Source organism: Meleagris gallopavo, chromosome 6 (assembly GCF_000146605.3).
Source record: "Meleagris gallopavo isolate NT-WF06-2002-E0010 breed Aviagen turkey brand Nicholas breeding stock chromosome 6, Turkey_5.1, whole genome shotgun sequence".
Taxonomy (NCBI): domain Eukaryota; kingdom Metazoa; phylum Chordata; class Aves; order Galliformes; family Phasianidae; genus Meleagris; species Meleagris gallopavo.
Genome location: NC_015016.2, coordinates 3,588,473 through 3,603,361, shown reverse-complemented (window position 1 = coordinate 3,603,361; position 14,889 = coordinate 3,588,473). Strand labels below are relative to the sequence as shown.

Sequence of the window (14,889 nt, the reverse complement as noted above, 5' to 3'; positions counted from 1 at the left end):
CTCCCCCCTCCGTTCCCTGCTGGCAGCTCAGCACCACCACGGCATTCACCACCTTCATCTGCCAGCGTGGGGCAGGGAAAGGGTTGGAGTGGGAACAGGGTGAGAACTCTTGGGTTGGGATAAAGACAGTTTAATGGGTAAAGCAAAAGCCACACGCGCAAGCACAGCAAAACAAGGAATGCATGGAGTACTTCCCATCAGCAAACACTTGTTCAACCACTCCCAGGAAAGCCAGGCTCTTCATGTGTCTCATTTGTCATGAAGACAAACATCAGTAGTCTCAATGTCCCCCTTCCTTCTTTCCCCAGTTTTATCACCGAGCACGACACCATATGGCATAGGACATCCCTTAGGTCTGTCCCCTCAGCTCCCTCACCCCCAGCCCTCACCAGCAGGGCAGCATGAGGATGGCAGAGCCCTGAGCTCTGTGTGAGTACCACTTGATGGCGACCAGAACACTGCTATCACCATGCATTCCATCACAAATCCAGAATACAGCAATGCATGAGCCTCAATGAAGAAAATTAACTCTCCCCCAGGCAGCAACATCTCTTTCCCTGGAGATGTTCAACACACAGTGGGACACAACCGAGGGCAGTGGGTGATGGGAGACCCCAAAGGGCGGGGGTGAAGCCGGTGCCCTCCAGAGATGTCTGCAGCCCCAAGTGCTCTGTGATTCTGCCATTTGGGAATTCATGGCTTCTCTGGGGTAAGGAAAAATGAGAGAACCGCAACCACGAGAACGACACCCCCCCCAACAACGGCGAGACATTTCCAGTATTTCCTCCAGCAGGTCTGCTCTTTGCTTTTCCTAGCTTCTCTGTACTTCTTCACATGATACTTCACCTTGTCTTCCATTAAATGGGGATCCAGGTACATCTCATTGCTGTAGAACTTGCCCTCATTCTCCTGCACCATTTGCTGGATCTTCTCCATCAGCTGCTGGACCTGCTGGTCCTGCTCAGCCCCTCTGGCCCGGTTGTTGATGCCGCAGTATCTGTACTCACAGCTCTGGATCACATCACGCAGAGCTTTGTTGTCAGTGTATTTCACGTAGTCATCCAGGGACCCCGCCACCAGCTCTTCTCCACGGGTGAACACGACAATCGTGTATCTGAGGACGTCGGATCCAAAGATGTCTTGCACACTCTGCACAGCCTCCTGGTCCTCCTGGGTGAAGCGGCCCAGCTGGGTGACCAGCAGCACTGCGTGGGGGCCCGGAGAGGACAGCTTGATGCAGTGCAAGATTTCTTTGTGCACCTGAGCGTTGTCATCCCACAAATAGAAGATGTTGGCCGTGTCGATCACCGTGATGTCGTGGCCATTCCAATGCCCGTCTGCCTTCTGGCAGCTCAGGGTCACCGGCTTGGTGGCCAGCTTGGACTCGAAGGCACATCGTCCCAGAAGGGTGTTCCCTGTAGCACTTCGTCCCCCCCCAGTCTTCCCAACCAGGAGCAGCCGCATCGCTGAGTCCCTGTTGTCCCTGTGCAGCATGGGAGCACGCCGGGTGGATGCGGTTATGCTGCGGGGACAAAAGCAGAGGCACAGAGCTTCAGTTAGGCAGTGGGGAAGTGGTATGGTGACAGGAACCCATATCGGTGATGTGAGTGCGGCTGGGGCTCAGCTTGGGGCTGAATGTGGGACTGGGGGCTCCCCGTGACAGTGCCGACAGATGGGGTCTGTGCTGTGCCCGTGTGGGCATGAGGAGTGGGGAAGGGGCATAGGGGAAAATAGAGAGAGGAAAAAGGAGACGGGGAGAAGGGACAAGGGGAAATGGGGAGGGGGGGAATGGGGAAATGAAGGGAAGGGTAATGGGGAAAATGGGAAGAGGGAAAAATAGAAAAGGGGAAAGTGGAAATGGGGAGGGCACAAGAGGAAAAGGAAGAAGGGAAGAGTGATAAATAGGGGGAGGAGAAAAAGAAAAATGGGGCAGTGGGGTTAAAGTGGAAGAGGGGGAGAGTGGACACTGGGAAAGTCGCCAGAGGGGACAAGGGGACAAGGGACAGAGCCAATTCCCTGCCACAGTCCTCCTTCACCAGATTCCCAGGTACCTGCAGTTCCTTCCCAGCTGCAGTTTCCGGCAGCACTGGAGCAGGGTGTGCAAAGCTGGGGGCCTCCCACCAGAGCTGCACGAGTTGGATCTCACCCTATGGGTGCTGCTCCCCTTTACCTGGACATGCACCGTGTGTGCTTCAGCCTCCGGAGACTCAAAGGAGCACGGCTTGTCAGTCAGCAGCCTGCAGCTGCTGGGTGCACCGTCTGCGTCAGCTCCTGCAGCAGTGGGTGTGACTTCAACACTGCCTGCCCCAGGACATAGTTCTGTGTCACATTTCCTCCAGCAAGCACAGCTGCAGCCCTTCCTGATCTGTATGATTGAATCATAGAATGGGCTGGGTTGGAAGGGAGCTCAAAGATCATCTAGTTCCAACTGCTGCTGTGCACTGGTTGCCACCTACTGGATAAGGTTGACCAGGGCGTCATCTGTGGCCTTGAACACCTCCAGGGATGGGGTACCCACATTTCTCTGGGCAGCAGTGTCAGGACCTCACTGCACTTTGTGTGAAAAATTTCCCCAGTATCTGACCTAAATCTCTCCTCTTTTGGTAGATCACACTCCACCTCCATCCACACCATCCCCACAACCTCCCCACTCCATCCCTTTTGCATCCATACCCCACTTCATCTGCAACCCCTTCCCATCCATTCCTGTGCTCCTGCAGCCAGTTTTAGCCTCTGCCTTGGGCTATCACAGCCCCTAGCTGTGGGGCAGAGTTCCATGGTACCCCAACCCCACAGGGGGACCGAAGGGATATGGCCACACTTGGAGAGGCTGCAGGGTGCTGAGTAGGAAGGGGACACAACATGCTGCCAGACATTGCCACCAGCTCTTTATTCTCAGTGCACACAAAGGTTTCAGCATTACCTTGGAAATGGGGATGGGGGGATGCTGGGCTGGGGGTGAGGCCAGCCCTGGGGCTGCTGTGGGGCTGCAGTGGATACACCCAGGCAGAGTCCTGGGCAGACCCAGAGGGGCAGGGCATGGGGCAGGGATGCAGGACACAGCTGTCCCCTGTCACCACAGCACTGGTGGCAGCAGTGGGGGACACGATGTCCACCCCCTCAGTTCCCAGGCCAGTAGAGCACAAAACCATCGCGACTCTTGCGGAAATCGGGAGCAGCCACATCAGGCTGAGTTTCCACAGTCAGCAATCTCTTGCGCCCTCGCAGGCTCAGCTGGATGCGGTCGGAGACATGGACTTGCAGCTCCCGTTTGGTCCTGCAAGGACACAGCTTCAGCACGGGGCTGTGGTCACCCCGGGGGGCTGCACTGCCCCCGCTGGGTGCCCCTTGGGGTAGGACTCAGCCCCACTCACGTTCTGCAGTGCTCCAGCAGGACGCCAACCAGCTCGCCCACCCGCTCATCCCCCCGAGGCTGTGTCTTGTGTAGGCAGACAGCCAGGTCATCATGGTTCTGCGTGTGGAAGACCACCAGCTGTGCCCGGCAGCTCGTTACACTCAGCCCTGTCACCTGCAAGGGTCACGAGGGGGTGTCACAGTGTGGGGACACTGAGACACCTCCGTCCCAGGGAGCTTTGCTGTGCCAACGCAGGCAGCTTTACAGCATGGACATGGGGACGATGGAGGAGTCTTCGTGCTGGAGAGGGGCAATTGGGCCTCATGGCATGGACACTGAGACCACCAAGGGTTCTTCACACTGGACAGGGGCAGCTAGACCCAATTGCATGACCATGGGGAGCACCAAGGGCTTCATGCTGGACAGGGGAGCTAGATCTTGTCAGGTGGTGATGGGGAGCATGGAGGAGTCTTTCTGTTGGGTCACCAGGTCCCCAAGGCAGGTCACTCCCGCTGCCACACGGGTGTGAGGCCACTGACCATGCTGAGAGGCAGCTCCCGCATCACTCGGTACTGCTTCCGGGGCTCCAACTTGTAGAGGTGCTGGTCAGTGATCAGGATGGCACGGTCCCGGCTCTTGTTGAAGCGGTTGATCTGTAGGGCAGAGCTGAGTGAAGAGGCAGAGCCAGGGGATGCCAATGGAGACACACCGGCTGTGCTGAGACCCTCACCTTGCGGACATGGCTGGAAAAGAGGACAGTGCCAAAGTGCACCTTGTCACGTAGAGCCTGCACGCGGTGGGCGAAGGGCAGCGCCAAGCCTGGGTTCTCGCTGGCCTGTGGGGAACATGGGGTGAGATGGGGGCAGTGAAGGGTGCTTGGGGTCCTGCCATCAGCTCCGTGCCCTTACCAAGGACAGGTAGTCGCGCACCCAGCCCCGCTGGCATCCCCAGTCCTTCCGCAGCCCATGCAGAACCCCCATGGCGGCCACCTTGGCCCGGATCTGTGCCATGTCAGAGGGAGGGATGTTCTTGACGATCTGCCGCGCTCGCCACCTGCGGGATGAGGGCGTGAGGCATTTGGGAATCACTGCCATCGTGGACCCTCACGGGCTGCTGACCCTCTGGCTGTGCTCACACCTGCGGAAGAGCTGCTGGCTGTTCTCCTGGAAGCGGCTCAGCACAGCTGGCGGCTCTGGCCACGCCAGGCTCTTGCCAAAGTCGGGCATGGAGCGCACGCCCTGGAAGCGCCGTATCAGCTCCAGCAGGTATGCCTTCACCTTGTGCCGCTTGTAGTAGCCCATGATGGCGTAGGCGGCACGCAGGTACCGGCACCGTCGCCGGGCCAGGGCTCCACGCCAAGCCTGCAAGACACCAGCAGTCATATGGCCCCCAAAATGCCGACCCTGCCTCAAAATGAGCTTGTGGGACTGGGTGTGTGTCCCACTACCTCCATGTCCTGCTCCACACCCTGCTCTGGGCCCATGCCCTGATCTGAAGAAACATCCCATGTGGTGCCCTGGGTTCAAACTCTGCACCCATGTTGTCACATCCATGCCATGCTCCATGTCACCCTCATGTCACATTCCATACCATGTTCTGCATCAGCTCCATGTCATCCCCATACCATGAACCAAGACACCTCCATGTCACACCCATGTGATGCCCCAAAACACCCCCATATAACCCCCGTGTCACTCCCACGCCATCCTCATGTCACCCCTATGCTATGTCCCTGGCAGTGCTTTGCCCATGCTCTGCACCATGCTATGCCCCACTGTGTTGCCCCATTCCCAGACTGGTGCCAGTCCCCGCACCATGCCCACAGCGTCCTGCTGCCCCACTCTCCTCTACTGAGCCCTGGTTGGGGCTGAAACCTACAGCACCCACCTTTTGCAGCAGCAGGACAATAATGGGGATGAGCTGCGCCCGCTCCTGCTCAAGGCAGAAGAGAGTGCGGGGCGTGCGGATGAAGACTTTGGTGTGGCCATAAGCCACATCATCCTGGAAGCCATGCTGCTCCATAAGGGTCTGCGTGGCCTCACGGTCAGTGGCCATCAGGTGGTTGGGCCACGTGTATTCACACGTCATCTTGTACCTGGAGACAACGAGAGTCAACACAATGGGGTGCAAGGGCTGGGGAACCATCGGGGATCCCAGGGCCATACCTCTGCAGGAAGCGGTCGTAGGGCTGGCGGTAGGCAAAGCCGGCACGGCGCACACGCACGTTCTCTAACAGCCCCAGGTAGGCGACCTGGTGCCGGCACCGCTCCTCGTCGAACAGCACTGGAGACTTCTGGTCATTAGGCTTGATGCAGCGCACATAGTATGGCTCCTGTGGGCACACAGTGGGGATGTCAATGTGGGGACACATGGTGGCCCCACCGAGTGGTCCCAAGCCCACAAGTGTCCTGGGCTGAGGACTCCTGGGGCTTGGATGCACTGGGCATGGCTGGCATGGGGACGGGGCAATTTGGTGGCTTGGGGATAAAGCCATGTGGCTCATGGACAAACCTGGATGGATTTGGGACATGCTCAACTGGCTTGGGGGACAACAAGACTGGCATGGAGACATGTCTAGCTAGCATAGGGACATCTCTGCTGCATGAGGACATGCCTGACCATCTTGGGGACATACATGGCCAGTTAAGGAGCATGCCCATTTGGCTTGGGAACACATCTCGTTAATACTGGGTCACACCAGAATGGTTTGGGGACATGCAGGACTGCCCTAGGCTCAGTACCTTGGAGGCAAGGTTTTCCACCAGGGCCACAATGGAGTTCTTGAAGAGCGTGGCGGCGGTCAGTGGGCGTTTGGTGACCTCTGTGATGCTCTGCTCACCATCGGGCCACATGGTATGCAGCACAGGGTCCGTGCTGGGGACAGAGCTGGTGTGAGACTGGCAGTGCTGGGCACTGCCCCACTTCCCCATTGCCCCAAGTTTTGCCACCCCATACGCCATAGCAGTGTCTCCCTGGCCATGCCCTCAGGCCCCCCGCTGTATCCCCTGTCCCTGGATGTTCCCAACCTGTTGTAGAGGAGCCGTTTGAAGTCCTGGAATAGTGTATCCTTGTTCTTGTCCAGGAAACCCTCCACGGAGTACCTGAGGTGGGGGAACACCTTGCTGGGGGCTCCTCCAGCTACCATTTGGTGCTGGGGGACAGGTTTTGGCATGAAGGCTGATGGAGGCATCAGTGCCATGCCCCTGACTGTCTCCACAGAGGTGATTTGTCCCATGGACCCCATCACCCCATACGGATATCCATAGCTCTTGATGGGTGCTCATATCCCCATGACCTCAAACAATCTCCCCATAGACCCTCATGGTCCCCAAAGCTCTGTGGTCCACTACAACCCCAGTCTCCTCCAGTTCCTCATGAACCTCCACAGTCCCATGGCTTCCCCATGCTCCCATAATGCTCCCCATTGTTCTCCAAGATCCAGTGGTCAATCATACACAAACTAAGACCCTTCACAGTTCTCCGAGGCCTCTTAGTTAACCATAGACTCCTCTAGACTTCCAAGAAACACTATTACCCTTGGTCATGCCAGATGGTCCTCTGTGCTTGCCTAAAGTTCTCCATGGTCCCAAGGCCACCCATGGATGCCCATAGTCCCCCTCACACTCCTAAAGGTCTAAATGACACCACCGCTCCTCAGTACACCCCCACAGTTCCAATGGTTCTCCAAGGACCCATGGTCAACCATAAACCCCTAAGAGCCACTATAGCCCCATGGTCAACCATAAACCCCAAAAAGACCCCCTACAGCATCATGTCCTCCATGATCCCAAATGGTCCCTCATAGCCTTCCTAAGTCCTCCACGGCCATAAGACGGCCTGTGTTCTCCCATGGCTCCCCATGGCTCCTCACGTGACATCTCCGGCGTAGTGCTTGATGCGGAAGTCACGGTCAAACTCCATGGTCTTGTCGGTGGGGCAGAGCTGGGGAGTGGAGGGTGTCAGGCCCAGCTCCTGGCACCGCCCCCACCTCAATCCCCATTGTTGTCCCAGAAATCACCTTGCGGCTGCTGTAGTGTGGGTGATGGCCCAGGCGGGCATCCATGTTGGCCAGGAAGAGGGCATCAGTGACGGTCCCCACAGCCAAGCAGGCCTCATCCAGCAGCGCCAGGATGCCACGGTGCGGCTGCTCCACCAGCTCCACGATAGGCTCGTTGCTGAAGTACTCAATCTAGGAGGGCAGGGGGCATCCCAGGTTGCCCCCCATGCACCCTCATTTGCCCCCTGGCACCTCAAATCTCACCCTGCCAGAAGGTGTTCTCCATGTCCCCTCGTGTTCCTATGTGCCCCCCACGCTGTGTCAGGTGGTGACACCTGTGTCCCCCCAGGTCCCCCCCATGTTTTTGCCGTATCCCCATTTCCTCCTCACGTTCTGCCAGGTGATGCCCTCGCGCTGGTACTCCGCCTGCTCCTGCCTGAGGATGAGCTCGATGAAAAGCTGCTGTAGCTTCTCGTTGCAGTAGTTGATGCAGAACTGTTCGAAGCTGGGGCCAGGGGTCAGGTTGGCCACTGTCACCTGGCCCCACACCATGCTCCCTGGCCACCATGCCACTCTGGTCCCATTTTTCCATATGCCCTTCTCACATCATCCCCTCCAGTTGTGCCACCCAAGCCTTGTCCCCTTCATGTGTCCCCTCTATATTTCCTTCCCAAGCCATCTCTTTGTGTCACTCCTAGGTGTCCCTCTCTCTTCCCCATGTCCTTCCCAACCCCAATCCCTTCCACATGTCTTTCCAAGCTCTGTCCCACCCATGTGTCCCTCCCAAGTGTCCCCCATCCCTTTCACATGTCCTTCCCATCCCCAACATCTTCCATATGTCCCTCCCAAACTCTGTTCCTTCCATATGTCCCTCCCAGGCGTCCCCCTGTCCTCTCTACTTGTTCCTCTTGGATCCCATCCCCTGTATGTATCCTTCCCATGCCATCTCCTCCATGTTTTACTCCCAAGCCCTGTCCCCTCCACATGCCCCTCCCAGGTGTCCCCTTGTCTCAACCGCATCCAACCCATCCCCAGTCCTCTCATGTCTCCTCCAAGTCTCATCTCCATGTGTCTTTCCCATCCCATATCTTCTTTACATATACATTCCATCTTATCCACCTGTACCTCCATCCCCATCACGTGTCCCCATTCCCCATCCCCTTCCAGCGTGGAGTCCGTGTCACCTGTTGGTATCAAAGATCTCGAAGCCATAGATGTCAAGGACTCCGATGACGGTGCTCTTGCCATGCTGCCGGACATCGTAGCCACGTGCAGTGATGCTGGCATTGATGCGCCCTACAATCCATCCGAAGAGCCGCTCGTAGATGGCCTGGGGACAGGGGAACCATGGTCACCTCGGGGACGCGGTGTGGGATGGTGGGACCCCGTTGCCCTCTCCTCACCTTGGCACAGGCATCCCTGCCATAGGCTGCCTCGGTGGGGCTGTGACCCTTCGTGATGAGCTCCCCACCTCCCGTGGCCACGGTGCGGGCCAGCAGTGCCTGGCGGAGCTGCTCCAGTGTTGTTCCTGTCAGCTGGGCCAGCACAGCCAGCTGCTCCTCTGCCTCCAGCACTGCCACCTCACCGTCTGCCACGAACCGCACGTTGCCCTGGGGACATCGTAGTGATTGCAGGAGATGGGGATGCCACCGTGCCTGCTGACAGGGGATGGATCGGCAGCCCTGCTATGGGTTGGGGTCCCAAATCACACTCAAGGTGTCCTGGCATCATCACTTTGGTTGGGCTCAGACATATGGGGTCATACTGGTTTGCTTGGAGCCGTACCAGTTTGCATTGGGCTGTGCTGGGCCATGATGAATTGTGTTGAGTTGTGCTGCTTCACCACCAGGTTAAATTGCTTTTACTGGGCTGTACTGGTTTGCCTTGGGCTGTGCTGCAGTGCACGGAGCTGTACTGGCTTCTGTGGGGCTTACTAGTGCTGGGTTGCATGGAACCATACTGGTGCCCAGAGCTATACTGGTCTGCCTGTGGTAATACTGGTGGGGCCATATTGGCCTGCATGGAGCCATACTGGTCTATCTGCGGTCATACTGGTGGGACCATACTGGTCGGCATGGGAACATACTGGTGGGGCCATATTGGTGAGGCTGGGACTGTTCAGGTCTGCCTATGGCCATATTGGTGGGGCCATACTGGTGCCCATGAGGCTTCCCTGGAACTCTCACCAGATGTAGGATGGCTGCCAGGATGCGTCGCACAGCGCCCACCTCCTCTGGGGTGAAGCCAATGACTGCCATCGCCTCCTCCACCGCCCAGTAGCCACGCGCATCATCACTGTCAGCCTGGGAGAGGCAGGTGAGGGACGGGACTCCCAAGACCCCCACCCTCCCAGCCATCCCTGCCCCACTCACGCTGTCCTGGGTGCCCTGCTGGGTGTAGCAGTACACACTGGGATCCCGCTGGAGGTGCAGTGAGGCCAGCAGTGCCTCAGGGGCTCCCAGCAGCAGCTATGGAACAGGGGGATGTCAGCACCCTGGGCACCAGGACTCCTTGTTCCATCTCAGCTGGCCAAGTATCCCCTGGCACATCCCAACCTACCCCATTTGGTTGCCATTCTGTACTTACTCTGTCCCACCCCATCCCATTCACTCTCATCCCATCCATCATGTCCCATCCCGTAGATTCCATACATCCCGTTCCCATCCCATCCATCCCCTCTTATCCTACCTGTCCCATCCCATCACACCCTATCCCATCCCATTGCAAATTATCCCATTCCATCCCAACACATCCCATTTCCATCTTATCCCATCATAACACATCCCATTTCCATCCCATCCCAACATAACACACCCCAACCCATTGCATCCCATCATAGTGCTTCCATCCCAATCCACTGCATCCCATTCCATCATATTCCATCCCATCACAACCCATCCCATTCTACTGCAATCCATCCCATTTCATCCCACCCCACTGTAACCCATCCCATCCCACCTCTACCCACCTGGTAGAAGGAGTGGAAGTTCCTCTCTCCTGGCTGCTGCTGGAGGACTCGGGACTGGAAGAGGTGGCAGTGGGTGGGTGCCAGGCAGTGCCATGGGCCAGCCCCCACACAGCAGTGCCCTCACACCCCATGCCCCCTGCACCTTCTCCAGGAGGTAATTGTAGATGTGGCCACCGGTGGGGTCTCCCTTGAAGTCAAAGTTGATGTCCATGTACTTGCCGAAGCGACTCGAGTTGTCATTGCGGTTGGTCTTGGCATTGCCGAAGGCCTCCAGGACGCAGTTGGACTTCAGCAGCACATTCTTCACCCTGCCCAGCACAGCATGGTGTGCCATGGCATGAAGGTGTGGCACAGCACCAGTGCAGCACCCCAGCTCTGAAGTCAATGGATGCAGGATGCGACACCTCTGTGTCCATGGGTTTCCCCAGGTCCCCATATCATCCCCTATGGGCACGATGCCCCCCTGGGGCCACCCCGAATGACAGATCTGTGCCCAATCACCCAATTCTCCATTGGGTTGGACCCACCTCTCCACCTCGGCACGCTGCGTTGGATTGGTGATGGCTGCGATGTACTGCATGATGTACTTGCTGGCCTCCGTCTTGCCAGCCCCGCTCTCACCTGGCAGAGGCAGGAAGTGGGCAAGGTGTGCACCCATTGGCACCCTGCTCCCAAGGGTGCCCTTCACTTGTCCCCTACCTGAGATGACGATGCAGGTGTCCTTGGCACGGCGCTTCATGGCCTTGTAGGCAGCATCAGCCAACGCAAAGAGGTGCGGTGGGCGCTCGTAGAGCTCACGGCCCCGGTACTGCTCCACCGCAGAGGGGCCGTACAGCTCCAGAGCCTGGTATGGGTTCATGGCCACCACCACCTCCCCGATGTAGGTGTAGATACGGCCTTTTGAGAACCTGCACAAAGGGGTGGCAGTGGGACAAGGTGTGCCCCCGTGCTTTATGCTGTGCGGCTATACAGGGCACAAGGAGAGCAGCTCTTCCTGTAGGCAGCACCCATGGGTGCAAGCAGGAAGTGCAGGGCACCAGGGTGGCACACACACCAGGACAGACAGACACACACATGCACATTGTAGTGCACGGTCATGCACACGCAACCCCAGTGCCCTCTTGGACACCCCCACTCAGCTCCAGGGCCGTGCCTCCCTTTCCCTCAGCCAGCAGCAGGGTGCTGCCCAGCACAGACATTTCCTTTTGGATCAGGGTTTGCACCCCAGCACCACTCCCTGACCTACACAAAGGATTTAGGGTCCCCAGGGCTGGTGGTATCCCCGTCACCATGATGCTGAGCACTGCATCCTGGCTGCATCACCCTGCCTCGGCCTCACCCATCCCAACCTCACCCATCCTGCCTCGCCCTGCATCCCCTTACCGCAGGCGCAGGTTCTCCATGAAGTGCTCCATGGTGACTTCATCCAGCAGGACAAAGTCAGCCTTGCCGAACTCGGGGCCCTCCAGCTCCGCCATGCTGCGCCCACCACCCACAAGCACCACTTCCCCCCTCTGTGCTGCTTCCTGCACCTCTGACCGCCCAGGCAGCAGCGCAGGCGCGTAGGACGCGGGGCCCAGCCCTACTGTCACCTCCCATGGGGAACGGCACGGTGGTGACAGAGCAGGAGACACACAGAAGTGCAGGGTGGGGAATTTGTCCCCACGCTCCAAAGCGCTTGGGCACCAGTCCTACAGAGGAGGGTCTGCACCTCCATGTGCCCACTGTGGGATCCAACCATTGGGTCCATCCACAGGCGCGTGGGACACGAGCCAGGACACACACAGCGCTGTGCTTGCAGCAACGTTACAGTCATTCTGGTGCCCGGATGCATCCGGCCCCACACCGCAGCACCCTGAAAGCTGCAAGTCTGTGGGTCGGCACCTCCACCCACACAGTGACTGATGAGACAGTACAGTGACAGTTGTGACAGCCACTGCGTGCACCAAACACGGTGCTGCTCAGGATGCTGAGCATGGTGCAGCCAGGCTGAACTGCTGACACCACGCCCTGGACACAGAGCCCAGTAAGGACCAGAGCGCATGGGTGGAGCCCAGGGCAGGTTCCCTGAGGACATATCCCTGCCTCACAGGCACCAAAACCCAATGTCCTCTCCGTGGGATGCACCTTTCCCACCATCAGCCCTCAGGGCACAGCACTGCGGTGCTGAGCGGCTCACAGAAACCTCATGAGGTGCAGCAGCACAGATGCTTGGGGACAGCCTCAAGCCCATGTTTCCTTATCCAGGAGCAACAACAAGAGCCTACAGCTGTGAAAATACCAGAGATTTTTATTTATTGATGTGACACGCACTTGTACAGCAGTAAATACAAGCAACTGTACCCCAAAATATCAGTATGCAGTCACTACTCCTCATCAGCACTGGGTGCTCCAGAGAGCAGAAGCCCCCACTGCTGAGCCCTGTTCCAAGCGTGGGGAAATGCACCCAAATCCTCTCCTCTTCCTCAGGAAACTGCTTGTGGGCCCCATCCTGCACTGAGCAGCTCCTCACCGCACAGCAGAGCACACAGGCAAGTTGGGGATCTCAGCTGTGGCTGTTCACCCAGGGTTCCCAGCTGCACTGGGCTTGCACACTTCATGCTGGGCACTCAGCACCATTTCACCTGAAGATAAAGCACAAATAGCTGCACTGATCACAAAAACAAGTAGGTTTCATTGCCCCACAGCCCTACTCAGGTGGCTTTCACTCTTGTCTGGTGTACACCCTATTTGCAGAGCGATCTGCAAGCACTCAGGAAGCTCCTAGGCTTGTCTTACCTTCATGTGATCCAGCAGAGCAACACCCGCGAGCTCAGATTTCTTCCAATGCAGCTTCAGATGCAGCTTCATGGCTTCAGCACAAAGAACTGAGTGGCAGCTGCAGGCAGCTCTGTGGGGCCCAGTAGAAACCTCAAGAAAGGGCTGGAACCATCAGAGGTAGCACTCATTTCAACCAGGATTTAAAGACCTGTGGCAGAAGTATCAGCGAGTGAGAGAGCAGGCAGGCTGAGTGCTGCCCTGAGGGTCCACAATCCTTTTGGCCTCCCTGAGGTGTAGGGGAAGACCCTGAAGATCTAGAGCTGCAGAAATAGCCATGCTATGCTGGGAGGTTTATGGCAATGAGAGACCTGCAGTGTGGTGAGTAAGTCTTGCTGGAGAAGGGCTGAGGGGCAGCCCTGCAGCCATCTGCACTCACTGCATCTAGCAACGGAGCAGGCAGAGCAAAGAGTGAGTAACAGTGCAACAAACGGAGAAGAGCTTCAGAGCACATGGCCTCACCACATCACTGCCCTGTTAGCTGCAGGAAAGGAAGTAGCCCAACTGCATCCCCGTGCTGCAGCTCTCAGCCCCAAGGGCCTCATGAGTGCCAAAGAGGAAACAAGGCACTGAAGCTATTTGATTATGCCAAGTATGACTAATTGTGGCAGAATGAAAAAAACCCTGCAGAGCCACCCAGTGAACATACCTTCCTGCTCCCTGCAGCATCAAGTGTTCGTCTCGACCATCAGACAGGGGAACTGCAAGCTGAGAAGAATCGTGCTGTTACAAAATAGAAGATCTGAGGAAGGAAGGAAGCAGCTCTGCAAGTCCAGGAGAGAAGCAGGAGCTGGGGGACAGAGTGTATGGAGTTTCTATAACCTCCCCCTGAGAGACAGGAGGAGGCCTCAAACCACCCCAGGGCTGCTCTGGCAAGCGCTACAGGAATGGATGGGGCCACAGCAGGCCCCACCATGCTGGAAGCCTTGCGGGGTGCAGCTGAAGGCAAGCGTTCCAATGTTCCCCTTTCATACCTTTAGGGCCAAGGCACGCAGCACAGGAAACAGAAGAGAAGAAGTGATGGATGCTGTGGGGAGAAAAGAGCGTGAGTCAGGAGGAGCAGCTCTAATGCACACTTGCTTTCTCTAAGGACTGGGATTGCTTAGCAATCGCTAACAATCGTGCAGACACTCGGTGCCGCCGTAGGATCTACGCGGGCTCCCTCGCACGTGCTTGGATTCAGCCGCATCACCCCTCGGGCACGGCTGACCCGCCAGGCCGTGGTCCCCAGGACCGGGCCTAAGAACACACCCAGGCCCCAAGGTGCAGACCCGACAGCCTGAGCCCGCCCTTCCTAGCGCGTATCGCACCCCAGGTGACTAATGTAGCACCGTTCGGAGAAATCCACGTCTCGTACACCTCCACCGCGCCTCCCAGACCCGCCAGACCGCGGATGGCGGCAGATGGCGGCAGACCACACCGCACCGCACACCTACCCGCCATCGCCACCATGTCCGAAAGGGCCGTCACTGGTGAATGACGTCACACTCCCCGCGGCGGCGGCAGCGTCCCCTTGCGCTGAGGCGGGAAGCAGACAACGCGCATGCGCGGGGGCAAGATCAGCACCCCCCCGTGAGTGGGCGTGGTTATGCAGATAAGCGGTGGGGTGAGCGCTGGGCCGAGTCGCACATGCGCAGTACCTCTCCCGAGGAGGAGGACTGACGTCAGTCCTCCGAGTGCCGCGCGCGGCACGCCGGGAAGCCGCCGCCCAAGATGGCGGCAGGATTGAAAAGTGGTCGGCGGAGCTGAGGC

At 57.9% G+C, this 14,889-nt stretch overlaps 2 protein-coding genes, 1 long non-coding RNA gene and 1 other non-coding gene across 7 annotated transcripts; all 4 read right to left on the bottom strand.

Moving 5' to 3' along the window:
* Positions 1-114: 114 nt before the first annotated feature.
* LOC100540231 (GTPase IMAP family member 6-like) lies at positions 115-2,334 on the bottom strand. Of its 2 annotated transcripts, none has more exons than XM_010712318.3 (2): positions 2,171-2,334; positions 115-1,522 (listed from the first exon to the last, which is right to left on the bottom strand). In XM_010712318.3, exons 1-2 carry the CDS (start codon positions 2,176-2,178, stop codon positions 694-696), a joined length of 837 nt encoding a protein of 278 aa, XP_010710620.1. In that variant the 5' UTR covers positions 2,179-2,334; the 3' UTR covers positions 115-693. The 2 variants fall into 2 exon arrangements, with proteins under 2 accessions (XP_010710620.1, XP_010710621.1); XM_010712319.2 differs by lacking the exon at positions 2,171-2,334 and adding an exon at positions 2,052-2,164.
* Positions 2,335-2,871: 537 nt separating this feature from the next.
* On the bottom strand, positions 2,872-11,865 carry MYO1G (myosin IG). 3 transcript variants are annotated; one of them, XM_010712317.3, is made up of 22 exons: positions 11,704-11,864; positions 11,020-11,228; positions 10,848-10,941; positions 10,463-10,628; positions 10,321-10,374; positions 9,725-9,820; positions 9,539-9,655; positions 8,756-8,962; positions 8,537-8,682; positions 7,743-7,857; positions 7,374-7,544; positions 7,227-7,297; positions 6,382-6,456; positions 6,097-6,229; positions 5,521-5,687; positions 5,243-5,450; positions 4,493-4,716; positions 4,264-4,408; positions 4,086-4,190; positions 3,895-4,008; positions 3,375-3,529; positions 2,872-3,277 (listed from the first exon to the last, which is right to left on the bottom strand). In XM_010712317.3, exons 1-22 carry the CDS (start codon positions 11,796-11,798, stop codon positions 3,121-3,123), a joined length of 3,024 nt encoding a protein of 1,007 aa, XP_010710619.1. In that variant the 5' UTR covers positions 11,799-11,864; the 3' UTR covers positions 2,872-3,120. The 3 variants fall into 3 exon arrangements, with proteins under 3 accessions (XP_010710619.1, XP_019471760.1, XP_010710618.1); XM_019616215.2 differs by having other exon boundaries at positions 10,848-11,228; positions 11,704-11,865; XM_010712316.3 differs by having other exon boundaries at positions 9,539-9,820; positions 11,704-11,865.
* A 725-nt stretch (positions 11,866-12,590) lies between these two features.
* Positions 12,591-14,624, bottom strand: LOC104911327. Its single transcript, XR_793827.3, has 5 exons — positions 14,574-14,624; positions 14,112-14,164; positions 13,787-13,845; positions 13,099-13,288; positions 12,591-12,944 (listed from the first exon to the last, which is right to left on the bottom strand). It is a non-coding gene; the product is annotated as an uncharacterized LOC104911327 (long non-coding RNA).
* On the bottom strand, positions 13,938-14,069 carry LOC116216781. The gene has a single exon (XR_004160233.1). It is a non-coding gene; the product is annotated as a small nucleolar RNA SNORA9 (small nucleolar RNA).
* Positions 14,625-14,889: the final 265 nt, after the last annotated feature.